This window comes from Micromys minutus (assembly GCF_963924665.1).
Source record: "Micromys minutus genome assembly, chromosome: 1".
Taxonomy (NCBI): domain Eukaryota; kingdom Metazoa; phylum Chordata; class Mammalia; order Rodentia; family Muridae; genus Micromys; species Micromys minutus.
Genome location: NC_137969.1, coordinates 116,207,159 through 116,233,935, shown reverse-complemented (window position 1 = coordinate 116,233,935; position 26,777 = coordinate 116,207,159). Strand labels below are relative to the sequence as shown.

Here is a 26,777-nt window from a genome sequence, read left to right as displayed (position 1 = left end):
CCTGTTTCCTGGAAGCATGAGATTCCTTCAGTCCTTCATGCTGACTACCCATTTTGATGATAAGCCTTTCCTCTCCTTGGAATTAAAAAAAAAAAGCCAACTTTAGTTTCCAAAGAAAATGCCACTGCTAGCTGTATCACTGAAGCTAGAAATATTTGGCTCTTTCAATTTACTTTTCTTGGAATCTGAATTTTTAGGAATAGTTTTTCATTTTCTCTGGGAACACATCTCTGGTTCCGCTGGGGCCAGGGAACTCAGGAACAACAGAGATGTGTGATTAGATCATTGGTGGAGTGGGCCTGCTTGCTTGTCTCTGCTTTAGGAATACTATTGCTTCTGTACCCCCTTTCTTCTTTTTATTTTCAGGACCACATGTTGGGTCCAGAGACACAGCACCCCAAATTGTCAATGACTTTTCAGTTTTCTCTGAATCAGTGCTCTGCCTAGAGACATTCTCCCCATTATGTTTTGTTTGTTTGTTTGTTTTTTGTGCTCAACTAAATACCGAATATGAAGTCTACCTATTACTCTCAGAAAAAAAACGAGACCTTTCAAAATTGCCATCCCCAATGTATGCAGTGACATGACAGTCCTGCCTTGGTACAAGTATCCCAAATTCTTATGGCAATGAAAGCCTCAGACATTTGTATGGGAGGCAGGGGAAATGAACAGGAAAGAGACTCCACTAGCGATAGCTCTGAGAAGATGGCACTTAATATCTCTTAGGCTTCCTCTTCAGTGGTTATCACTGGATCAGGCTGATTAAAAAAAAAACAGCTTTTGGGGCAGATCTGGGGATGGCTGAGTATATCAGCCCCTTGCCACACAGCATAGGACTCGAGTCTAGATCTCCAGTGTTCATGTTAGGGCTGGTTGGCCATGGTGACTGCCTGTAACTGCAAGCAGAGATGGGATGCACACTAAGTAAATAGGCTAGGTAGAGTTGGTGAGCTTCAGGTTTAGTGAGAGACTCTGCCCTAATGTATAAGGTCCAGAGGAATCACGGATGATGCCTGAGGTTGATGTAATCTGTACAGAAAGTTCAGATCTTAAATGCATATTCTGTTTCAGGAGGTACGGTGGTGCCTAAGGCTTGAGATGCTGGTGTTGTAGGTTCAGAGATCACACTAAATATAAAGAGATGCACTTCCATTTAACTCTCTCACTCATGGTATTCTAGGCTTAGAAGATGTCAGCATTCATTTCTGTTCACGTGCCACAAAGACAAGAGGATTAGGTGTTTTCTAGACCTGCCCCTCAGTGTGACCCCTAACACTGAGATCTGGTGAGAACCAGAGCTTTGACAGTGTTGACAGTGAGACATAGAATAAGGCAGCAAGTCCTGGAGAGACCCACACATTAGTTAGCTTACAGGACAAGGGGTCCAGCGTCACTTCAAAGGACTCCTTCTTGAACTCTTTCTTGGATACCCCAGTGTAGAAGGTGATGCTGCCGGAAAGATAGGCCAGGACGGTGTACAGATTGGAGCTATTGTTCTGGAAGGTGATGGTTACTTTGAAGTCTTTCCCCAGCACAGCATTTTCCACATCAAAGTTCATGTCCACATCAGATCTCGATTTAACAACACCCTCAGTGTTGATGGTCTTCTTGGCACCATACATCAGGGCAGTTTCAAGGGCTAGTCTCTCTTCTTCTTGGCCTAAGAGAGAGCCACAGATAATGAAAGATGAAGGGAATATACTCCATGGAGAACACAATGACCCAAAATGTACTCTGCAGCACCCTCACTGACTGATGGTCTCTGAAAGCCAGTTAACCTCTCTTTCATAGAAAGTTAGGTGTACCCATAATCACTGGGTTAGGTTCTGCAAGACCAAATTTCCAGATAGGCAGTGGCCACCCAGGCTGTGAGTGTACTTGGTATCCAGGCAAGATTTATCTGTTTGGAAGGCTACTAAGGCACCAATGGGCTAATCTCTGAGTCTCTGCCAGGAAGTTAGCATTTAGTGTCATCTAATCAAAGATGTAGAAGACAGTGGCCACCTGTAATGCTTGCTACCTCCTGTCATAGATGTTTCCACCAGCTATGGACTTTTCTGCCCCTGAATATGTTGTGCCCTTCAATCTGCCTCCTATTTAATTTTTTTCTATTTTCTCTTTCTTGAGATGACTTTCGGGCTGGGTTGGGTCCTTCTATGTGCTTCTATACCATCTGCAGTGCCCATCAACCTCAAAACTGTACTACTTCAAGGCACTAGGTTCAGGTCAATTGCTAATCTTCCCCTTCCCAAGGACTCCTGGGTCAGACCCTTGGAGGGAGCCTCATTTAACCTGCTGAAGGTCAACAGCTTTCCTGAGCTCACAAAGGGACTGAGCTCTACAACTTTATTACCTCAGAATCTTCCAGTTGCTTCTCACTGAGCACAAGGATTGTAGCCCCACTGCTGGAATGATGCCTTGCTCTAACAGTATGATGTTTAGGTATGGTTTGAGCAAATGTCTTACAGTCACTTTCTGGGGGGATAGTAGTGGAGATAGAGAAGAAAGAGAGGGAAAGAAGGAGAGATGGTGGGGAAGTAAAGAGAGGAAGAGGAGGCAAGCATGGTGGTATGTATATGTAATCTTTGCACTTGGAAGTCTGAGGCAGGAAGATTGTTCAAGGACAGCCTGAGCTACCTAGTAATATTCTGCCTCAAAAACCAAGGGCTGGGAATACAGTTCAGTGGATGAACACTTGTTAGCATGAACAAGGTCTTCAAACACACATACACACACACACACACACACACACACACACACACACACACACACACACACACACACAAAGAGTGAGCTAGAGAGAGGATGGCAGAGACACAGAGAGGGAACATACCAAAAATGATGAAGGGAGCAGAGCAAAGACAGAGACACAGACACACAGATTAAAAATAGGATGAACAGGGGAAGAAGCAGGAAACAGAGACCTAAATATGGCCTCAGATGGGGCTGTGCTCAGACTCTCACTACCTGACAAGCTGTAGCATAGCAATACTTCCAAAGCTTGTGTTAAGTCCTTAGTTCCAGGGGCAGGCTATTGAAAGTACAATAGGGAGGCCCTTCTTTTTTTCTACCCTAAGATCTCTATAGCTTCTTTCATGGTGGAGGACAGATGAAATACGAAGGCACATTCTAGGTATGAGAATGGCTTGGGGTGGGAAAAAGCACTTTAAAATAAGAATGTTGGCTTTTCTAATTGTGCTAATTTAAAGATGTTATCTTCTACTGTACTAAAAATTAAGTCAGATAATTAATAACTGCATTTGAGAGGGTAGTGGGTGCTATAAACTATCACTAAATGCTAATTACATGGCAGGCCATGGGATATGTGCTTGCTTGCAACAGCTCTGCTAAGCCTCATAGCTACAAGCTAGGCACTGTAAATACCACTAGCCATGTAAGGGTATGTACATTTGTACATTATAGGCTGTGTGTGTATGTGTGTGTGCATGTGTGTGCATGTATGTGTATATGTGTGTGTATGTGTATGTATGTGTATGTGTGTGTTATAAACTTCTCTGTCAAGACTGCAAAAACATGCCAGAAACAATAAGTTCCAAAACCAGAATTGGCTCAGACATACGTTTATGAAGCCAATGAAGGAAGACAGGAAGGGAAGGAAGGAGGGAGAGCCCAGCCTTGAAAGTTCAGCAGACTACTTTAGGAGCGATCAACTGGCAAGCAGGTCCATGAGAAGAAGAGCATTAACAATTATTACTTTGGATAAAGGCCAAGTATGCATTTAGCCAAAGCACAGGAAGTCTGTTGGAGCAGCAAACAAAGAACCAGAGAGCTGCTGCCTAGGGAGAGAGGCGCTTAGCTGGCCTGGGTATGAGAACCAGGTGAAGCGAGTGGGGGCAGTCACAGGCTGGCAGGCCATTCCAGGCAGGAGAGAATGGCGAGGAATTTTAGGGCCCGAGAGAGTTGCCCCTGCTTCGCAGCAGTTATGAGTGCTCTGGTGTCCCAACACCAGGAAAAAGTTATCTAGAGTGAGACTTTGCTTTCTGAGATGCCTGTGTGTTTTGTAGGAGCAGGGTCAACATTATCCTCCCAGAAACTATGTTGCTAACTAGTCCTTTCGTGTTGAATGAAGCATCCTCTCCTTGTCCTGGCCATCTTCTCAACACCTCTCCTCATTTCTGTGAGAATGTAGCCCCAGCCCCCAGTGCTCACACCAGTGAATTTCCAGTTTTCTTTCTCTTCCCTCAGAGCAGTACTTGCCCAGTGCTATGCTACCTCCCTCTGGAAACACAGACTCCAGGAGGGCAGGCATTCCATCTGTGTTGCCACCTTTGTATTACTAGGACTGAGTTCCTGCAGGCACTGAGGATCTGGAGGAGGGAGGCTTGCACATATGCCAATTTCAGTGCAAGGCACAACTTTTGTCTCTAAAACTGCTGTAGAGTGTACTCAGCTGACCCATGAGAGCACAGCCATGTGACCAATGCTTTGGCTATGTCACAACTTTGGAGTCCTGAGGACACACGTTGGGCCAGACACTACTAAGAAAGAGTCCTTCAGTCATGGGCATAGAGGGAGAAGTAAAATGCTATCATGGTATAGGTTTGTAGATCACAGGTGCTGGGACAGACATTGTCATGAGGAACCTGAGACATGAGTTATGAAGCACCCTTAGATTGTTTGGGTGGCACAGGAGCCCTCTTTCCAGCACAGTGGGTAAAGACAGGGAGTCATGCAAGAGCTCGGCTACTCAGGGACTATGACTGCTCATCTGGCTCATCTGGCAGCAGCAGTGGGTGGACTGCACGAAGACCAAATAGCCAGCTAGTGAGGCTTTCTGGGTTATCAGTGGATTGTTCTGAAGGCATCGGAAAGACAGTAGGCTATTTTCGCTGCTTTGATGGCCTCAGGTTTACATGTACGGAGTACCACTTTTATGGAGAGAAGGGTTTACATTGAGGAGGGGTTTGTAAGCTCGACTAATTATCCATCCCCCCCTCCAAAATCATAGTCTGAAATACTCCAAGCACTATGATAGCAATGATAGCATTACTATTACGTAAAGCTACCGAATACTGGACCCCATCATGGTCCAGGCTCTCTATTAAGGTTTTCTACATAGGATGCTGTGTTAGTCTCATAGCATGGCTATGGAACCAGAAGAGGTGCACATGAGGGCTGTTTCAGATGGGGCAAGTAGAGGGTTTGCTACCTAATTCTGTGGTAGCTAAATGTGGGTGCATAGTGGTTGTCTGCACTGGGGTGGAAAGTAAAGAATGAATGGGCAGGGCAGGGGAGTGGAGTGGAGGAAGAGTAAGTAGGATTTTGTGTCATATGTAAGGCCTGGGTGAGATGCTGATTTAGCAGTGGTCACTACATCTGTGAGAGTCAACCACAGCTATCCAGGAAGAACATAAATTTTGTAGGCATGGAGCCTCCAGAGGGCATTTGGAAGGGAGTGGAGAAAGGTAAACTTAGTGAGTGCTGCAGTAAACACAACAGGGTTAGGTGTGGTGGAGAAAAAATAACTTCTATTATAGAAAGAAAAGAAGAATGACAAAAAAGAACTGAACATCATCAGGAAGTTAGGAAACCAGAATGCTACCTGCAGACTATGATCCAACATGATGCTGTGTGGTTAAGAACCGCTTCAAGGGTGTCCTGTTTGCAGAAAGAGTCCAGAGACAAGGAAGGAATAGACTAGATATAATTCTCCACCCCACTTGCCAGGTCTCTCAAGATGTCCAATGGCAGATGTGGAAGAGCAAAGAATTGCCCGTTTACTAAGTGGTACAATGCTGCAAATGGTTTTGTTAGGAGAAATAATCTGAATATATGAGATGCCTAATTGCTTTTTGAAGAGAGGGATAGAGGGTGGAAGGAAGAGAAAGAGTGGGGGAAGGAAGGTAAGGAGGGAGGGAGGGAGAGAGGGAGGAGCAATAGCAGAGTAATGCAGAGTAATAGATGAAGTAAACAGGGAACACGTCCAGATACCATCACACAAGAGAAAATATTGCCTCAGAACATTTTCAGAGTTCTGTTTTATAAAGCTTTAACATTTCTTAATCTCATAGTTTGAAAAAAAAAGTTAAAACTGATATTAAGTTTTAGTGGAAGTGAAAAATAACCTCTCCACAATTTATCAGGTCATCTTGCATAATTTCTTTTCTGTTCTTATTCATCTCTACATTTTAGTGTCCAACCTTCCTATATGCAGGTTCAGAGAAGTTACAAAAGATGCTCCTGAGATCCAGAGCAGCAGATCCACAGCCAGGAGTAGATGCTGCTGGTATTTATTGTACACTTGGAGCAGAAACCAGTAATCAATCCCTTTCTCCACTGCATGATGATGGAGTTTCTACAGTCGCAGAATAGCACTCCACTGGGTTGTTTGCTCAGTTAGAATGCGATGTATGTGTGTCATCCTTGATCAAGAGATGAGGTCTCCACTTGGGATCAAACCTTAGCCCAGAAGGTGGTCGAAATGCTTCTCACAACAAATCACCTCCATCAGAAGTTCTAGTTGGTTCAAAACACCTACCAATCTTTCCCTGAGAATCAACTTCTTGCTAAGGAGTAGGACCATGGACCTCAGTAGCCTTTCTCATGATGAGTTTGAAAATGTGTTTTAGCATTTGTATATCACAGGCCAAACCTCAGCTTCTCTTTCACAGGTGTGTCTCTTCCGCTCTTAATGGCTAATCCTGCCCTATTCCTATTTGGCCTCTGTAGATTTACGTTAAGTTGATATATAATTGGACAGTGGAGAGGTAGGCGGGGAAAAGGTAGGAAGATGAAAGAGGAATAGGAATTGGAGGTAGATCAAGATGGAGCTGGGGAAATCAGACCTGGAACTTGGTGGCCGTAGTTGGAGTTAGGTAGAATTGAATATTGTTATGGGATTTTATAGGTTGCTTTTTATCTCTTATAGAAGGGCAGTTTGTATCTTTGTCTACTGGATGCAATCTTACTGTGTAGTGGTTTGTGAATTGAGAATTTAATATATAATCCTGTATGAACGGTATTGGGTCTTAGAGTCATGTTTGTGCTGGTCGGTGGTGTAAAGAAACACTCTGGGGCAGAAGCACCAGGTTGGGTGGACTGAACTGCCTGGGAAGGGAATCTGGTGGAGAGTGTAGCTTGTGGACAGAGTGACAGAATCCATGTGCTCGGCTCCACACTAGAGTGGCGTCCTCGAAGTGAGACCACAGGGGCTGATAAAGAGGTAAGCATTTAGATTTTTAATATTTACAGCAGGCCTCCACAGTCACCTCTGGGGTTGACAGTTAATGGTAGCTGGGCTCTGATGCACTGCATGCTTTGGTCTCTTTCCAGCACCGATGACTGCTGCCCCAGTGCTAAACACTGCCCCCAGGGAGAGTGAGTTCACCCCTCATCCACCACGCATTCACTACAACCTCATCAGAAGACAAGAAAAGCAGTTTATACCACCGTTTTCCTGGAGAACACTTTCCCCAGCAAACCCAAAATTCTTATTTATTCTTTGGACAGGATTTTTGGTGGTGCTGGCACTAAAATAAGGTAAATGCTCTCCTTCTAAGCCCAGACTCAGGGTTTGGGGCACACTGGACACCATAGGTGCCAATTCATTGTGTCCAATAAGTGGATACATCATGATGCCATGGCATTTAGGGGCCAGTTTATTAGAACGGGACCAAGTGAATGGCTCTGTTTATTCTGCTCAGACATCAACGTGGTACAGACATGGTTTTCTGCCTGAGTATTGTGAGCATTTTGGGGCCCTTTCTGCTTGGATGTCCTCTGCACCTGAGTCATCTGTCCATGCCCTGTCATAGTACCTCCCTTCTGGCATGACAAGGACTGGACTATGCTTTCCCACACAGGAAGCCTACACACTCGCCCGCTCGTGCATGAGCACACACACACACACACACACACACACACACACACACACACACACACATAGCAGGGCTGTGGTGCCCCAGCTCCATGCAGGTTGAGTGTGCTGCTGGGTTAAAAACAGGCTGCTGAGTGGCTACAGCGGACCCAGGGGACTTTCTTCCCCATCCTCTAAGGACTTTCCCTTTTGCATTCCAAATCTTTTTCCTTGCCTCTCTGTATGAGAAGGCATTGCTTGCTTGGTTGGTTTTAATTGTGTTTATATAATTTTTAACTTTCCTTCTAGAGAAAAGTCAAAACATGGAGGAGGGAGAGACATTTTGCTGTGTGTGTGTTTCTATTGTGCAGTGGATGATTACCAAATGCAGAGACTGAAGCATTTCAGGAAAACAGGAAAAATTCAAGAGTTCAGAAGACAAAAATGCTAAGTTTCAACACCATACACCTGTCCTGGTTCAAAAGGCTTTGACTTTATTATGCAAATCGCCTTTGTAAATAAGCACAAGTAGCAGTATAAAACATTTAAAAACAACCCTGCACACGTTAGCTCTCCAGGAATGCCAGGGAGTATTTAGTATATGCTAATTAGTCATAATTTTTACTCATTCACTAAAGTAAATGCCACTCTTAAGAATCTCTGGAGGCGAAACATTTCCAAAAGATATTGTGTCTTTTTGCTCTCCAGACAGCGAGCATCCTCACCCAGCTAGCAGTGGGTGCTCTAAGCTAGAAGGGGTGCTGAGGTCTGTGGTATCCTAACCTCCAGACCTGCTTCACATTCCCTGCCTTTGACTGTCATTCTGCTTCCTGAAGCCCCATTCTGATTTCTTTAAATGAGTTTTTTCCCCCACTCTTCATTTCATTCTTTTGATAGGACCTGGCATTTTCCTGTTCTACAACCTTCTCTAACAATGATCCTACTTTTTTGTGTGAGGACAGAAACTGTGTCCTGCTCACTGTTAGGATTGTGGAGATATGCTGTTTTAGATGTACTGAACGCAATGGTACAGTTTGAAAAGTACTCTACATTAAAGGTTACCAGCCCTTTGCCATAACATTACTTTGTAATTGAAACTAGTCTTCAATATAATTGTCTTAAATTAGTAATATTGTACTATCTTATCAATATATATATATATATATATATATATATATATATATATCAGAAGGTTTCCATGACAACCCAGTGGAACAGTGCATTAAAAACAATGTATAAAGTACTTACCAAATGTGAGGTAGTGAGTTAAATTTCTATTATTTAACTAAGTTGATATAATGAAGATAGTGTTTTCTAATGGGTTACTTAAAATTAAGGTTCATATAAGCAAGAATACATACTAGATAGTCTACTGAAATAGAATTAGAAGCAAACTCACTTCATAAGCCATGAGAAAGGGAATTTTGCTCAAAACAAGCAAGCAAAATAATGCAGAACTGTAGGTGTCTGCTACTTTTGAGAGTTTATTTTCTGCCCTTAAAGTCAGATGCTGCTGATGCCAGGGCATTCTCTGGAATATATTTCATCGTTGGCAGTGGAAAAAGTACAAAGAGGAACTGGGAAAAATACATTTGATTGTAGTAAATTACCTTCTTGAAATTTGTAAGTATCCGTGATATCTTGCATTCCGTCACCTCCAATTTGCTTGGTCACAATTAGCTTCCCAATATGGGTGGCATCAACAGCTTCCACCACATGAGTGCCATCTTTCTTAGCTGTAATGTAAACAAGATCACTGTTGACCTGGAAACAGAAAAGAAGAGCATTAACCATTGCCAAATGCTTTAGTTTCTAATTACAATATTTATAATTGTTAAAACATGTAATTAACATGGATGTTCATCAGTGGGTGAATAGGTGCAAATGTGGAACAAATAGACAAGGATACTATTTAGCCATAAAATGCACACATCCCTATTATTTGTAGCAGTGAAGGTCCTGCTGGAAGGCACAATGCTAAGTAAAATAAGTCAGATACAGAAAGGCAAATACTACATATTCTCATTTATCTGTGGAAACTGAAATGTTGACTTCAAAGAAGGAAAGACTGGAACAGGGTTATTAGAGACAAGGAAGTGAAGGGGAAGACATGAAAAACCTCAGTCCGGAGCAGGGAAGAAATTCCTGAGTTTTCTATGGCTCTGGTTCATACAGTCTCTGATACATATTAGAATGGTAGGAAGAGTATGAAGTTCCCAACACATAAACTGACTGAAGAGCAGAGATTATTATTATCATTTCTCACCACACATTGCCATCTCAAACCACACAGAGATGCACAAACACCATGTTTTAGGGGAAAAAAACCAAAACCAGCAAATTCCTCATCTTCAAAATCTTTAATGTTCTATGTTGTAGGCATCTGGAGTGTAGAATTGTTGTGTTCCCTTCTTCCATGGTAGTGAAGCTGCTGGACAACCTCCTTTTTAAAACATTCTGGAGCTAGAGAGATGGTTCTTCCCATAAAGGTTTGTGCCATTAAACCGGACTACCTGAGTCTGAGGACAGAATCAAAATCACAGAGTCCTTTGATGGTCATATACATGCCATGGTATGTATGTGCCTCATCTCTCTCTTTCTTATACACACACACACACACACACACACACACACACACACACAGAGAGAGAGAGAGAGAGAGAGAGAGAGAGAGAGACAGACAGACACACACACAGACACACACTCACACAGACACACAGACACACAGACACACACTCACACACACAGACACACACACAGACACACACACAGACAAACACACACACACACAGACACTCACACAGACACACACTCACATAGACATACACACACAGACACACACTCACACACACACAGACACACACACAGACACACACTCACACACATACACACACACACACACACACACACACACACCAATAATAATAAAGATTCTTTAAAATGTATGGAGGGGAGTCCACTTTGGATCAGTCATGACTTGACGGAGAATTCCAAGGCAGGTACATTATCAGTGAACATTTCTTCATTTCCTTTGTCTTCCTGTTAAATTCTACCCTGTTTGAGGAAGCTAGAAACATCCCATTCATTCCTTGCCTTTCTGGACCCTGCTAAGCTAGTGAAGGCTGTGCAACCCTTGTAGGAGGGAAAAATGTCATCTAGATGGCTTCCTGGAAAGAATTCTAACCTAACAGTTACAAAGGAAAGAGGGACATAGAAGTGTCTGCCCCCTTCTCCCTTAGATGTCTTCATCAGGAGTGACATACTGCTTGGAGCCATTGTCTACCTGGGACAGAAATGCTTGGTCAGCCATGAGAAGTTGGCAGAGAGAGCAGAGGCTTGCAGGCCCAATAAGCCATTCAAAGGGACCGATCTTGGACAGACAACTTCAGGATTTCTTAAATGAGAAAAAAGTCTATTGATTTCAGTCTCAGTAATGGTGTCTATGTATTTTAGTTTGAATATATAGTTAAACCATCTAGGAGGAATTCAGACAATTCATGGTAATTCAGCATCTAAACGAGGCTGTTGGTAGAAATTTGAGACAGTGCCCTGGGATGAAGCAGAACTCATACTTTCCCAAGGTCCAGTGTTCCCATTGTGTTTCTAGAGACAGTGCTAGGTCTGCCTGGAAGGTGATCCCATGGGTACCTAATATGGGGCATATACTACCCTTTTTGGAGTTCTATGTATCATCAGGGCATCAGGTAGGAAACAGCAACACTGCCAACAGTCATGGGTATAAGCTTTTCCAGCTCTCTCCCAGCTCAGCTCCTGTTCCTTTAATAAAAGTGCCTTCCTCACAGGATTACTGGCAGAATTAAATGAAATAAATGCACGTGGACTACTTGCCATAGTGCCTGGCGTAGAGGTAACACTCAGTAAATGATACCGATAATTATGTATTATTTAGAAGCTTTCTCAGATAGCATCCAAAGTGTCAGAGCCCTAATGTTGAGCAAAATAGATCTAGTCCATCCATTACAGAGTTGACACAGTGGGAGGGGAGATTTTGGGAGTCAGAATCACCTAGGGGAACTTTAAAAACAAGTAGATGTCTGATTAAGAAGGCTTGGGTGGGCTTCTAAATATATTATGTTTTAAAAATGGTCTCAGATGACTTTACTGAGCACACAGGCCTGAGAACTTCTGGAATACAGAGCTATATACACAGTGATAGGATAACTCCAAGATTCTTTGTTGGTGCACAGACTAGTGTGGAGGTGGGCAAAGAGTAACAGATTGAAATGTGCAAGGAACACAGGAGACAATGAGCTGAAGAAAGAGGGAAGGAAGGAGGAAGTGGGAAGGTGCAAAGCCTCCCAAGGTCCAGAGAGATGCTGTGGGAAACCTGGGCTCTGTTGCTGGGTGTGGACCTGCAGGACGCCCTGTCAGTCACTGAGAACTTCCGGTCTGTTTTGTAACATGAAAATCCATCACCCCTGTCTTGCTAGTTTCACAGGAACCTTTTTGTCCAGAGTGAGGTAAGATCTATGTGAACATGACTTCAAAAGTCCTCAATTGACTTAAATGGGCTAATGGTGGGAACATGATGATGGTGTCCCAACTTTAAAACATGGGGTTAAAGAGACTGACTTTCCATACTTCCTTATAAAATGTTCTGAATCCACACGGATCTGCTCTCTGCTAAGGAGAGTGTAGTTAACACTGGTAAATGCACTCAGTGTTTCAATACATCCTGTCGGTGATAATGGAAGTCCCCAGACTCAATCTCCAAAGTCTGTATTATTCTGTTTGCTATGGATGTAAGCACCAAATCTCATCAGGGCAAGTTTTGTGGGCCCGTGTCAGGGAGCTATTGAGAGATACAATCCCTGAGCCAAGCCACGGGTCATTCTCTTGGTCTTGACTTTAGCTGCTCTACAGCCTTTCTCTTATCCTTCACTTTGTGTGGTCAAGTCCTTGTCCCTTTGACCTTCACTTTGGACTAGTAGTCCATAGCTAGTCCTAAACCTTTGACTCAGGCTAGCCCAGAAACCTATCCCCTTGAACTTTGCCCTGAGATAGCCCTATCCCCTTGAACTTCTTTGCGTACTTCCTCTCCCACCTAGGCTCCACCAGACTTGGGGCTTGATGGAAAGAAAGACTAAAGTGGGACACCTGAAAGCAGAGCAAGAAGGGGCAGACACCCACCTAAGAAACATTTCTTCTTTGGAGATGTTTAAATGAGCTTCCTGAGAATGCTAACATTCTTTTTTGTAGGCAAAACAGGCATGATGGCTGTTTCCTTACTTCCGAGCTCTCAGGAGAGTGAGGAGAAGCCATCCCAATCTAAACCCTTGCCACAGCTCATGGTTTGCCTGGAGGACAAGGTTAAATTCGAAGTTATTAAGTCCCTGGACTCTGCTCACCTATGGGCTGAAGAAACTTACAGAGCTAAAACCCCAGGCCAGCCCAACAACACTACCCGTTGTGGGAAGAAGAGAGGAGTAACAGGAGGCCGAGGTAGCATTTCTGTAAGTGTACTAAGGGCAGAGGCAAAGTGACATCAGCCTGCTTTCATTCCAGCTGCTGTGGGGCTGGCTTTGAGCTGTATCTATGCTTAAAGATGAGCAATCTAGGTGCTCAAAATGGTACAGGGGATAGGCCCCAGATGCAGCCAACTGCCTAGGCTACAGCCATGGTTATGCACAGGCACACTGCTGTGAATAGTGACTTCCAGCTGTGCCACTTTCTCTGAACATGGGATTGATAATGACTTTCATGGAAGGGTTGGTATGTAGCTCAGTATAATTTGTGCAGTATAGTATAGCATGACATGGCATAATATAGTGGCTTTCAACTTGTGGGTTGTAACCTCTTTGGAGGTCAAATATCAGATCATCTGCAAATCATATATTTACATTACAATTCATAAAAGTAGCAAAACTACAGTTATGAAGTAGCAATGAAATAATTTTATGGCTGGGGGTCATCACATCATGAGGGATTACGACTGTATTAAAGGGTCACAGTATTAGGAAGGCTGAGGACCACATAGGATTTGATATTTGTTTTAAAAGATTATATATTTTTTCATTTGTGTGTATGGGGGGGGACCTGTGTAAGTCAGAGACACTTGCAAGAGTTAGTTCTCTCCTTCCACCATGTGGTTCCAAGGATTAACCTCAGGTCAGGCTTGGCAGCAAGCGTCTTTCCTCACCAAACCATCTTGGCAACTCCTGTTGTTTATTTTTGATACAGGTTATCCTGTCTACCTCGACCTGGCCTGGAATTCACTATGCAGCGATGACTGGCTTCTGATTTGGTCTTAGACTCCCAAGGACTGGAATTACAGGTTTGTACCTGCTATGTGAATCCTCTACATTTGTGGCCTGTCTTGTCTTTCATTTGTTTTGAATGGAAATCAATCTTAGTGAACATCCAAGTCCGACCTCTGTACTCAAAGGGACTGTGGCCACACGGAGCCAGGCATCCTGCCATAGCCACTGGTGTTGCCTTCATACAGTAGCACTCTTGCCTCCGATCAGGCATGGTGCTTTCTGTACGGGTTGTATTGTTCATTAGGTCCTTGGGGCACAGGGAGATGGGCTGGACCCTCAGAAGGCCAGAGGATCCCTGCAAATTTATTGTTGGTACCCACAGCATGTGTACTCCATGTGCTTTTGAACTGGGGATGGAGATGCCTTTTCAGGGTTAGGACCCAAGGATAAAGTCTCTTTTTGTCCATTAATCTGTGGAAACAACCTGGATACAGGCCCTGTAGAGAAAGCAATAATTCCTCCTGAGCGTATGGAGGCCCTGGATTCCTGCTGAGCTAGGTACCTCCTGGAACAGCTGCCAAATACCCACCCTGCACTTGATATTTGTAGCTTGTGATTGTAGGAGGCTGGGCCTGCTGTAGATGCTCTCTGCAGGGTCATACATGTTCCTTGTTCCCCATAAGGACTCACAGCATAAGATGCAGCTGGGACCTCATCCCCAAAAAGTTGTTTTTAATCAGTGCTCTCTGTTTATTTTATGTATGTCTATATGTATGCATGTTCATATGTATGTTCGCATGTGTGTATATGTTTATATGCATGTAAATATATATGTATATATGATTCATGCATGTTTGTATGTATATATGTGTTTGTATATATCTATGTGTATATGTAGGTATGTTTGTATGTATGTGTTACATATGTATACAGGTATGTTTGTATGTATATATATATATATATATGTATTTATTCATTGCAGCAGATATTGCTCCTATGAATGAGAATGTAGGAAACTCTACCTTTACAAATACTCTTCTATTCAATGTGTGTGTGTGTGTGTGTGTGTGTGTGTGTGTGTGAAGGCCTTATTGGAGAGGGGCAACAGGGATCTGAAGTAAACAGCACACATGCCCTCAAATGATTGATTTTTCATCAAAGGAAGAGAGGATAATGGGGTGGGGAACTTCTTGGAGAAACACTGACATAGGAACTTGTTTCCAAAAGAGAAAGAAGCTCAGTAGAGTTAGAGGGAAATGGACAGAGTGTGGGTGGGAGGGAACCCAGGAGTTGGACCATACAGCATTCATCAAGATTCATGTTCAGCTTAAATGAAAAGCTGATAGGAATCCACTGGAGGATTTATTTTCATTGACAGCTCAAAGAGTGATTCTGACTGTTTCTTGGAGGGCAGAAGGATGATGGGGAAGAGTACGGTGAGCTATTAGGCCACACCACAGAGCTCAGTACTGGCAGAGCGCAGAGGCTGGGGATTGTGAGACAGCCTGGACTTCAGACACCCTTAAAGATGTTCCTGGAAAAAGTCATGAGGAAGGTTAAGAAGATAAGTCAAAATAACCCTTGAATTTTATGAATTATTTGAATGAATGGATAAATTGTATTTGATCCAAGTAGGAGATACTTAAAAAACAGATTTACTCTGGAAAAGCAATGATAGGTTTGAACCGAGAACAGTTCCCAGAAGCACATGTAAGGTTGCTATAGAGAATTTATGGTATAGAGCCAGCCAGCCAGAGCTCTGAAGAGGGAGTCACTATGGCCTAAACAACCCATCACTGCTACTGAAAAAGTCACACCAGGTCTGGAGTGTGTGTGTGTGTGTGTGTGTGTGTGTGTGTGTGTGTGTGTGTGTGTGTATGGTGTGTGTGTGTGTGTGTGTGTGTGTGTGTCTGTGTGTGTGTATGTGGTGTGTGTATGTGTGTGTGTGTGTGTCTGTGTGTGTGTGGTGTGTCTGTGTGTGTGTGTCTGTATGTGTGTGTGTGTGGTATGTCTGTGTGTGTGTGTCGGTGTGTGTGTGTGTGAGTGTGTGTGTGTGTGTGTGTGTGTGGTGTGTGTGTCTGTGTGTGTGGTGTGTGTTTGTGTTTGTGTGTCTGTGTGTGTGTGTGTGCGTGTGTGTGGTGTGTCTGTGTGTGTGTGTCTGTGGTGTGTGTCTGTGTGTGTGTGTGTCTGTGTGTGTGTGTCCATTTGTAGTGAGATGAAATAGAGAGGGCAGCAGAGTCTACTTGAAGAAGTGAAGGCAGAAGAGAATGATCTTTCCTATGAAGCAATTCTTCATTGAGGACCACTGAGGCAGAAGAACATGCAAATTTAACCATTTGACCCTTTACTTATCTCTTCAGAATCCCTGAGCCATGCTGTGCTAGGAAGAGAGGGGGTACCTGGGTCTTTTTGGACCAGGAGGAACTCAACAATGTGAAGAAGGCATGTGAAGAAAGGGGCACAGAATCCCAGGGGTGGCTGCCTGGCATGTTCTTTTCTGTCCCTGTCTACAAAAAGTAAGAGAGAAGAAAGTGGATGTTTTTCATGTTTCTTTCCCCTTTCAGATTTTATTGGTTCTCACATACCAAGGAAAGCTCCAGGAAAGGTGACAATTAATCAATGAGCTGGATGGTCAGGAAGCTGGTGAGGAATGGCTGGGAAGTCAGCATGCTGAGAAGCAAGAACAGGCAAGCCACCTGCTGACATCCCTCAGGTAGGAAGAGGAAGGATGACACACGGGTGGAGGAAGGGAAGATGCATCAGCCTCTACCTGAGTCACTGAGACTCATGCTAAAGTCACCTGCTGCTCACCCCTCTGGGGTCCTAGTGAGCCTCTTTTGAAGGAGGGTACCTTATATGCTTTTAGGCAGCTCATATATCTCTGACAAATAGCTTGGACCTGGAGTCCAGCCCAAGCTAAAGCAACAGCAAAGAAGCCTCTGCTGCAGAGAGAGAGGAGCAATTATCTGCAAAGCCTGATGGCATTCCTAACACCCTGATCTATATTTAATAACAGCAGAAAGTGCTTGCATTAACAGCTATTAGGACCTTCACTACTGCAAGGAGGGCCATCCCCTCTCTTTCTCTGTAGCAAAAAACACAAGGAAAGAATAAAAAGAGAGCTTCATGGGTTTCAGAGCGATCTCCCATTAAGAGATTCTCAGAGTGTCATAAACTGTCAGATGACAGCAGGGAAGGTTTGTACAGATTTTCAAATCCCAAAGTGAAATCAAATGGATAAAACTCCAAGCACTGTAAGGCTGGTCTCTGGAGGCTTCTAGAGGCTTCTAGAAACCACAGTGGCAGGTAGAGTGCACTCCTTCTGTGGATTTCACATCTGTGATTTCTGCTGTCTAAACACTGGCACTTACCACCCACATACCTTTCAATACCATTTCTCTTTTGCAAATCTTTCATGGCATTTCCTCATTGCCATTTGCCTAGTTCAGGCTTGTTATCCTTTGAATGGGAGTGTGCCTCATGGGACCATGTGTTTGAACATGTGGTTCCCAGCTGACAGCACTGTTTGGAGAAGCTGTGGAACCTTTAAGAGAGCTGGGGTCTAGCTGGAGGAAGGCCAACCCTGCTACCAGTAGTACACTTCCTGAGGCAAGGGAGCCAATTGCTTCATGCTCCTGCTTCAGCTGCCATATCTTCCCCTTCACAAGAAACGTTTAGCTCTCAAATCACTAGCCTAAATATATTCATACTTCCCTTGAGATATTGTTGTCAGGTGGTGTGTTTGTTTGTGTTTTACTTAGAGTGACATTAAGCTTTTTTCATCTCCATCACAAAGGACAAGCTAAGCTCTTATCTTCAGTGACAGTTCCACCCAACCTATGTCCCACAGGCTGTCAGCATCCTGGCTGATTCCTCTTGGCATAGATAATTCTTCCTAGCTTGCAGAATAAAGGACTAATATTTCAGGATGTGAAGGTTCCCACTTGAACATCGTTTAGCTTTTGCCTTTATTTGACACCCTGATACATGATTTGTGTGCTGCTGAGTCTGTACTGCTGTTAGTTGGCCACACTTAGTGCTTGGATGCTTAGGTCATCCCCTCTGCCTGAAATTCCTTTTTTCTGTTTATTTACTATGTGCACTGTGTTGTACTCACAGAGGTCAAAAGACAGCTTGCAGGAATTGGTTCTTGCTATGTTATCAGGTTTGGCAGAGAGTAATTTTACCCACTGGGCCATATCACTAGGCTCTCCTGACTTCTGACCAATGTCCTTTGAATAACCATTGCCCCTGTTAAGCCCATATCACTCTGCTTTTAGAACTATGGTCATATCAAAAGGCAAATGCTCTTTGGCTTTTAAAGAGATTACATTTTGGTTAAACTCATTGTATATAGAAGATTTGATAAGCTGAAAATACACTTCTTATACATCCCCTATAGGACATTTTAGCTGAGTGGCAGAGCATGCTGTAGGCATCTGTTACGTTCCCTGTGGTTATGGGGCTGAATGAGAGCTACAACTGCCACCCAGTATCACCTGAGAGGATTGGACTATGTGTGATTATCCCAGGAAGACATCCCAATTCAAAATCCACAGTGAGGCTTCTGCTGAATTTGTACCATTTCTTTGCACCATTACAAAGTTTAAAGATTATAAGTGGAGATGTCATGGGTCAGGGACATCTATATTTACACAGGGAATCATGCTTGCCAAGCTACACATGCCTCAGAGTATTAGGGTCTTTGCTATTCTTCAGTTTCTGGCTCTATTTTCTCAATGAATGCATCTCCATGTGTGAATGCAATTTTATGTCAACTGTATTGTTCATACACAAGCTACATGTGTTCGTGGTATTGCCACATATCACTATTGCTGTGTGGATAGAGTTACTGACCCTTCCCCACCTGAGGATTATGTATCCCAAGGACCTGGGCCTCTGAGCTCCCCAAAGCCTTCCCTGATGTGAGCTAACTTAAGATACATATTCCTTCTAGAGTGACTGCCACACTAAACTCAAGTACCCACTCGGTTTCAAAATGCAACACATCTATTTATTAGCTACATTACTGGGGAGAGGATATTGGGTGCTGTGCTTTTCTTTGCCTTGATTTTCTTTTTGATTCGACAGGAAGACTGGCAATACTCATTTTAAAAGGGTTGCTATCAGCATCAAATGACAGGCAAAGTGATTACACAGCAAGAGCTGGCTACAGGAGCAGTACCATTCCAGTGTTGATTGCTGTAAATACACCCCAAGGGATTTCTACATCTCAGACTTTAATACCCTTACCCCCCAACTGACTCCCACTGTTCTCTTTTACCTGATGTCTCTCACCTTGATTTAATTAGCTGTTTCCGGTCCTTCTAGCTCCTGCCCTAGTGTTCTGGAATCTTAGATCCTTTAGTTAACATCTTTATTAATCCCTTAAGTGGACAAAATTTATCTACTTGAATAGCACTTCATACCTTTCCTTATCTTTTTGGCTGCTACTGGTGCTGTTACCACTGCTGCTGGTGGCTGTGGTGGTGTGTGCTGATTTACGGGTACTGTGGGTCAGTCTTGGGTGGGAGTTAGATACTCTGAAACATCCACAGATAGACCAGTTTTTACAAGTTTTAGTTGACTGGCTCAGTTCATCATTTAATGTCTTCAGAACTATCCGTGTTAGTTCCTAGGTGCTCAGAACTAAACTCAAGTCTCTTGCTTTTAGTAGAAATAAAACTTCAGAACACCACGGCAGGAAAGTGTTAAGTAGGAATTGCATTTAGCATTTAAAAAACCTGAGGCTGGAAGGATGTCTGGTTGACAGGAAGCATACTCGATGTACCTGGGAAATTGAGAAGTAGCAACCTGGTGTCTAACTGATGTGTTAGGAGACGGTGGTGGGAAATGGCACTTGCCTCCAGCGTTCCACTTACCTCTGCAAAAACAAATGGGGCATCAAACTGGAAGCAGACGTGGCCGTGCTTAACGGCTTGAACGGAGGCAGGGCCACAGCGGTACATGCCTGTAGCACACAACAGAGAGGAAGGCAGCGTGAATTTGTAGTTTCCAATTCTGCCCATCCACAGGACAGCACACAGCACCGAGGCAGCCCTACAGACACCAGTACTCCTCAGCTTCACCACTGACTTTGCCTAAATGCTTCCACTGGCTACAGGAGACAGATGTCCGATATGTATAGTCAAAATGGTTCTACCAGAAAGGCCAATCCTGAGTGTAAAGGCCAGGAAAGGAATATTGAGGCAATAGTATTCCTAATTCTGTTTGGCTGACTACAACCCCACGAACTAAGCTATTTAAACCCCCTTCCAACTAGTACCTATTCTGGTTAGTTTTTTGTCAACTTGGCATAAGATAGAGTCATTTGTGAGAGGGAAACCTCAGCTAGAAAAATGTCTTTAACTGACCCATGGGCAAATCTCTGGGGACATTTTCTTGATGAGTGTTTGACATCAGAACACTCAGTTCATTGTAGGTGGTACCATCCCTAGGCAGATAGGTTCTGGGTTATGTAAGAAAGGAGACTGAGCAAGATATCTGGAGCACATGCCCTTATTTCTCATCATGATGTGAGCTTCACAACTATGAGATGGAATTAATCTTTTCCTCCCTTTTCATCATGGTGTTTCTCACAGCAACAGAAGTCTAACTTGGACTGTATCTGATACTTCCTCACTAGTTGTATTGACTATGCTTTGACTGTTGTTTTGTTTATGATGTTTGTCAGGTTTGATTGTAAAACTTGGACACTAACCATGTCCATTAGCTAATGATCCTTATGTAACAAGTCAGTATGGTCATGCTTATATTTCTAAAATATATTAAACTCTAGCTCTCTAGGAACACTTTCTAAGAGATTAGCTGATACTAGTCTCTTTGAGTCTCCTTGTACTATACAGTCCAGCTAGCACGACACTTTCCCTACAAAAGCCAGTTTCACAGTGTCCTGGCTGGTTTTGTGTCAACTTGACACAAGCTGGAGTTCTCACAGAGAAAGGAGCCTCCCGTGAGAAAGTGCCTCCGTTAGATGCAGCTTAAAGAAGGCATTTTCTCAATTAGTGATCAAGAGTGGGAGGGTCCACTGTGGGTAGTGCCATTCCTGGACTGGTAAATATGGGTTCTATAAGAAAGCAAGCTGAGCAAGCCAGGGGAAGCAAGCCAGTAAGTGATATCCCTCCATGGCCTCTGCATCAGCTCCTGCTTCCTGAACTGCTTGAGTTCTAGTCCTGACTTCCTTTGGTGATGAACAGCAATGTGGAAGTGTAAGCTGAATAAACCCTTTCCTCTCCAATTTGCTTCTTAGTCATGATGTTTTGTGCAGGAATAGAAACCCTGACTAAGGCACACAGCATGACATAATCATGGCTGTAGACTGAATGCTTCAATATCTATGAAGATGTATGACATCACCACCTTGGACGAACACCAGAGAACAGAGATGAATGCATCTGGGGTCTACTGTCCATTGATGTATTTCATTATGTTAAAATGAGTGAGTTTCTATAGGAATTTGGGGTTGGTCACAGCTGCTGCTGATTACTAAGTTTGGAAAGTTAGAAGACAAATATCTGCCCACTCAGGTCTTGAAACTGAATATCAGGAGACATTAGGCTTCGAAAGAACAACCATTTAATGGGTGATTTATAATTATTTTCAATGTCTTTATTTTCTCTCTAGCCTTTTACCACCTCATCACTGTGGATCAGGGAGGGCTGAAGTTTATTTTATAGCCCTAGTAAAAATGCTTACCCAGATATTTTTTTTTTTGCCCTTGTCTTCAAAACTGCTTATCAAAGCAAGAGTAGATGAATTATATAAGTTAAATTCTTTTTCGAAAAGTTGTAAAACAATCTGGGTAAAGCTGACTATCGAAACAAATTAAAATTTGATTGACAGGCAGTTAATCCTATATGCGTGCCCAGCAAGCACATTTATAGTGTTGGGTCCTAATAAGGATGCTACCCACACACCCAGGTGAACAGTCAAGTGAATAGGAAAGAGGCAGGCTTACCATCACTGTTTTCCTGGGGTGTGCTGTCCACAGCTTGCCAGCCTCCAAATCCAACAGGAAGATCAGGCCTTGTCATCCATGCCTCATTCCAGCAGTGGTAGTTCCTAAGGAGACAACACTGAACAGGTTATACTCCCTATAACATCCCTGAGCTCCTAGCAACCAAAGAGAGACCTCAAGACTATGCAACAATTACTTGAATAGATTAAGCTCAGTCTAGAGGCTTTGGAGATTGCCTCTGTCAGCAGATTTGAGTTTGTGGCCCATGCTTTCCCATTGGCATCCCTTGGGGTCTCTGACATGATTGGCTGCTGCTTTCCCTTTGCTAAAATCAGCTTCAAGGTCATTCAGAGAGACTGTAACAGTTTTGATCTTAACCATCCTGAGAGAAAGAGAGAGAGAGAGAGAGAGAGAGAGAGAGAGAGAGAGAGAGAGAGAGAGGGAGGGAGGGAGGGAGGGAGGAAGGGAGGGGAGAGAGAGAGAGAGAGAGAGAGAGAGAGAGAGAGAGAGAGAGAGAGAGAGAGAGAGAGAGAGAGAGAGAGAGAGATTACAATGGTCAAAGGTAGGGAAGAAATATCAGCTTAAGTTAACATTTACCTCTTTTTTTTTCACATGGTTTTAATTTACACAAGCATATTCTATAGCAATTTAGTAATATTTATTTATGTTTACGGTTTTAGACCATCATCAGAGAAATGATAACATTAGCTCCTGATTATAATTATCTAAACCTGTGGCAATTTGCATTTGATGTTCAATGAGAAGAAAAGGTTACTGGGGCCAGTGTGTCTTTACCCTTCACCAAAAGCAGGCACTCCATGAGGTAAGGCCTTTGAAGCTCCCCAGAACCTTGCATATGACCCTTGAAGCAAGAGCACCGAATGAAATGTCACTGTGAATTGTATTATTATGTCCTTGGAAAGACCTGAGATTATATGACAGTAGAGAATCAAACGAGAGCACATTAACCTGTGAGCACTATGGAAAATGTTCTTATAGTAATAAGGGTTTAATAGTGGCTATAGCTCATTCTGTTTATCACACTGATGGTTTCAGGCCCAGCCATCATCTATCCTCTTGAAAACTCCCTCATTGTCAGTAGTTTGTGCATGGTTCCATCTCTCTCAATTCTAGCCATTTCTAATTGGGCCCAAATCAAGAGATTCTAATATAATCACATGCTCACAAAGCACAGGGCACCTCGCTGAGTGCCAAAGAGTCAAAGATGAGCGTGGAGTCTCCCATAAAGAACCTCTCAATGTTTAAGGAATAACAACATACACATCACTTGCCAATTATTAAACCATTCTGTATATTTGTGGCATGGTTTAATTAAGAGATTGTGGGGATGCATTTGTAACAGGGCTTGACATATGTAAGTGTTCAAACAACGGAACCCAGGTTTTTAAATATAACTAATGAAAGTGACATGTGCTAAAATAGAAATTTACTGGGGATGCCATAGGATCATTGAGTGACAGATGGCTGGTGTCAGGCCTTGAGGAAGTCTGTATAGAGGTGGTGGCAGTTTTTCTGAGTCCTGAATAATGAAAGAGAGGTTAACAGATTGACAAAGAGGAAAGAAAAGCCAGTCTGTGAAGGCAGAAAGAAATGACCACAGAATGTCTGGGGTACTAAGACCTGATTAGATTTGGAAATGCAACTAACAAAGACCCCTAACTTGCCGACATTATAAAAATCTGGATACATCTTAGCACATTTGATAGTCCCCAAGCTTTGTGAATTGTAAGACCCTAACCTTGGAGCACAGAGGTCAAGGGTAGAGCTTTACAGGTGATGGAGGCTCTTAATACTGAACTGTCCCATGGATAAGGAGAAAACTGTAAGATACTGTGAGTCAAATCATTTTATGTGCTTGCTCTTAAAAGCTATTGAAATAACTCAAATAATAGAATGAAATTTACAAACGTGTTTGTGGAAGAGAGGTAATGTCTTCAGTTGTTATATTTGGCAGAGTTCCCCCCCCCACACACACCTACACACACTGGAACTCTACAGTAATTTAGAATGTTAGAGCAAAGATCTACAACAGATACCAAAGTCATCACCGTGTGTGTGTGTGTGTGTGTGTGTGTGTGAGAGAGAGAGAGAGAGAGAGAGAGAGAGAGAGAGAGAGAGAGAGAGAGAGTGTGTGTAGGGGGTGTTGAAAACCCATCTGAAAGTACAATTCCATTTCCTGTGTGAACTCTCTGTATCAATGGTTCTCAACCTCTGGGTCCAGAATCTTTCACTAGAGTCACCTAAGACCATCAGAAACCACAGATTATATGTATATGTATATATTATTCACAACATATGTACATATGTATATATGTATATATTATTCACAACAGTAGCAACATTACCTTTATGAAGTAGCAACAAAAATAATTTTATGGTTGGGGAGTCACCAAAACTTAAATAGTCTCAGCCGAAGAATGGTTGAGAAGCACTGCTCTGTATACTCAGTGATTACCCTGAACTTCTGGTCCATCTCTGTATACCTTTGAAGGGCTGGACTACAAACCAGGGTCATCACACCTGAGAGTCAAACTCTGGGCTTTATGCTTGCTATGTAAGTACTCTGCCAACTGAGCTACACCCCATGCCTCAAAAAAGATGTGTGTTCCAACATAGTGAAGAAGCAAAGCGCAAAGTTTATATTGGCAGTGGTGGAGACAGTGGCATTGTGACTATGTTAGAATCTCTTGATTGATTGTACTGGCTGGTTTTGTGTCAAGTTGACACAAGCTGGAGTTCTCACAGAGAAAGGAGCCTCAGTTGAGGAAATGCCTCCATGAGATCCAGCTGTAGGCATTTTCTAAGCTAGTGATCAAGTGGGGAGGGCCCAGCCCATTGTGGCTGGTGCCATCCTTGAGTTGGTAGACCTGGGTTCTATAAAGAAACAGGCTGAGCAAGCCAGGGGAAGCAAGCCAGCAAGTGACATTCCTCCCTGGCCTCTACATCTGCTCCTGCTTCCTGACCTGTTTGGGTTCCAGCCCTAACTTCCTTTGGTGATGAACAGCAATGTGGAAGTGTAAGCTGAATAAACCCTTTTCTTTCCAACTTGCTTCTTGGTCATGATATTTGTACAGGAATAAAAACCCTGACTAAGACGCTGACATACTTAGAAATGGTTAAAATCAAGAGAAAGGTGGGACCATGCACAACTACTGACACTGAGGACTTTTTGGGAGGATGGATCATTACTGGGTATGAAACCATCAACGTTATTAACAGTCATTCTGCACTTTAGCTGCTTGATTGCTGATGGGAAACTCAGGAGTTTAACCCAAAAGGCATTTTATTCATACATATGATACTCAGGATTTGATAAAGAAAAAGCCGGGGTGTGCATGGGTGAAATAGAGTGGGGCAAAGCTCCATTGGTGAAGAAGGGACAAAGTGCAGTGCAGTATTCTGGAAGAGGGTTCTCAGCTGTGAAGTGGAGAAGAAAATCCCGAGTCAGGTGGCTATTGTATAACACAGTACAAGGATGATTGCTTTGAGTATGAAACATTAAGCATGACTGTCATATGCCTACTTCTTACCCATTGGCTCATTCAGTATGAAAAGGGGCCAGGAGGAAGGGAGTAGGAATAAGGACTCAGTTAATAAGGGTCAAGTGGCAGAGGCCAGGGACAGTCAGGGACAGGTATAGGAAGTTATGCCAGGTCTCCAGGGAAGTAAGGATATGGTGAGGATCATGATGTATGGTTTCTGAGCAGGAGTGAGAAGTGAGGTTCTACCAGAGAACAACCTCTGCCTCAGGATAGTCACTTTGTGTGGAACCTTGCCTGTCTAGCTCTAGAAGAGAGGCAGAGGCACCAGAAAAGACAACAAAAAGACATTCCCAGGGCAGAGTGGGCAGTAGCTTGCTTTCTCCATGGTTCTTCCTGTTCACCCCCCCCCCACCCCCAAGATGAATAGGATCCAGGTTATCCTTATTAAATGCAGATCTCCTTGACGAAGTTAGCCTGGGACAAGAGAAATAATCTGTATTTCAGATCTCAGGCAAAGACATTTCTCTAAAGATATTTCTTTTCAAATGGCCAGGAGGTGGGGAATATTACCTCTCAGTGTATCACCTAATTGCTTACCTATGAGGTTCAGCTTCTAGTTTTACTGCTAAGATGCTCTCTGTTTGAAAAGTTTCCTCTCAGGCAGTTGGGAGACAGATAGCTGTACTCCTGTTTGGCCGTGGGTGGTGAGGCCAGTGACTTAGCAGCCAACTTCTCATAAACAATGGGAGAGGAAGCCACCTACACAGCCATGGGGACTCTGCTCACAGTGTAGTTAGCTTTCTTTGTTCAGAATGGATGGGGACTCACTGAGTGCTCTCTTTTCAGCACACCTACTGGTCTGCTCTATCCTAAACTCCCCCATGAGAGATGCTATATTTGCAGGCATTTACATTTTTTTGTTTTAAATATTTAAATGGTTTATAGAAGAACTTAATAGAAAGGAGAAAACTTGCATCTGGCTGTTATCAAATGCTTTGTGCTGTTTTAGGTTTAGGGTTTTTTTTTTTTTTTTTTTTTTTTTTTGGTGTATTTACATACACTTCTGAGGGTGGAAGTTTCTAAATCATTGCATTTCTTTTTGGCCTGATAAACTTCCACTAACATTTCTTTTCTATTTTTTTAAAAAAAAATTAAGTCATCAAATAATATAAGAAAATACTACACATTAAATATGCATTTGTGGGATTAAATGTGATTTTAAATCTATTTTTAATTTTGTAAAATTTATTTTACTTTTA

General features: G+C 43.1%; 1 protein-coding gene across 1 annotated transcript in view; it reads right to left on the bottom strand.

The window, feature by feature from the left end:
• The window catches only part of F13A1 (coagulation factor XIII A chain), a 172,159-nt gene that overhangs the window by 33,860 nt on the left and 111,522 nt on the right, over positions 1 to 26,777 (bottom strand). Inside the window, exons 9-12 of the mRNA XM_080920897.1 lie at positions 22,016 to 22,119; positions 19,920 to 20,008; positions 9,427 to 9,580; positions 1,373 to 1,660 (exon numbers count right to left, since the gene is read on the bottom strand). Of these exons, the coding sequence (XP_080777023.1) occupies positions 1,373 to 1,660; positions 9,427 to 9,580; positions 19,920 to 20,008; positions 22,016 to 22,119 (635 nt within the window). The remainder of the gene's footprint in view (positions 1 to 1,372; positions 1,661 to 9,426; positions 9,581 to 19,919; positions 20,009 to 22,015; positions 22,120 to 26,777) is intronic.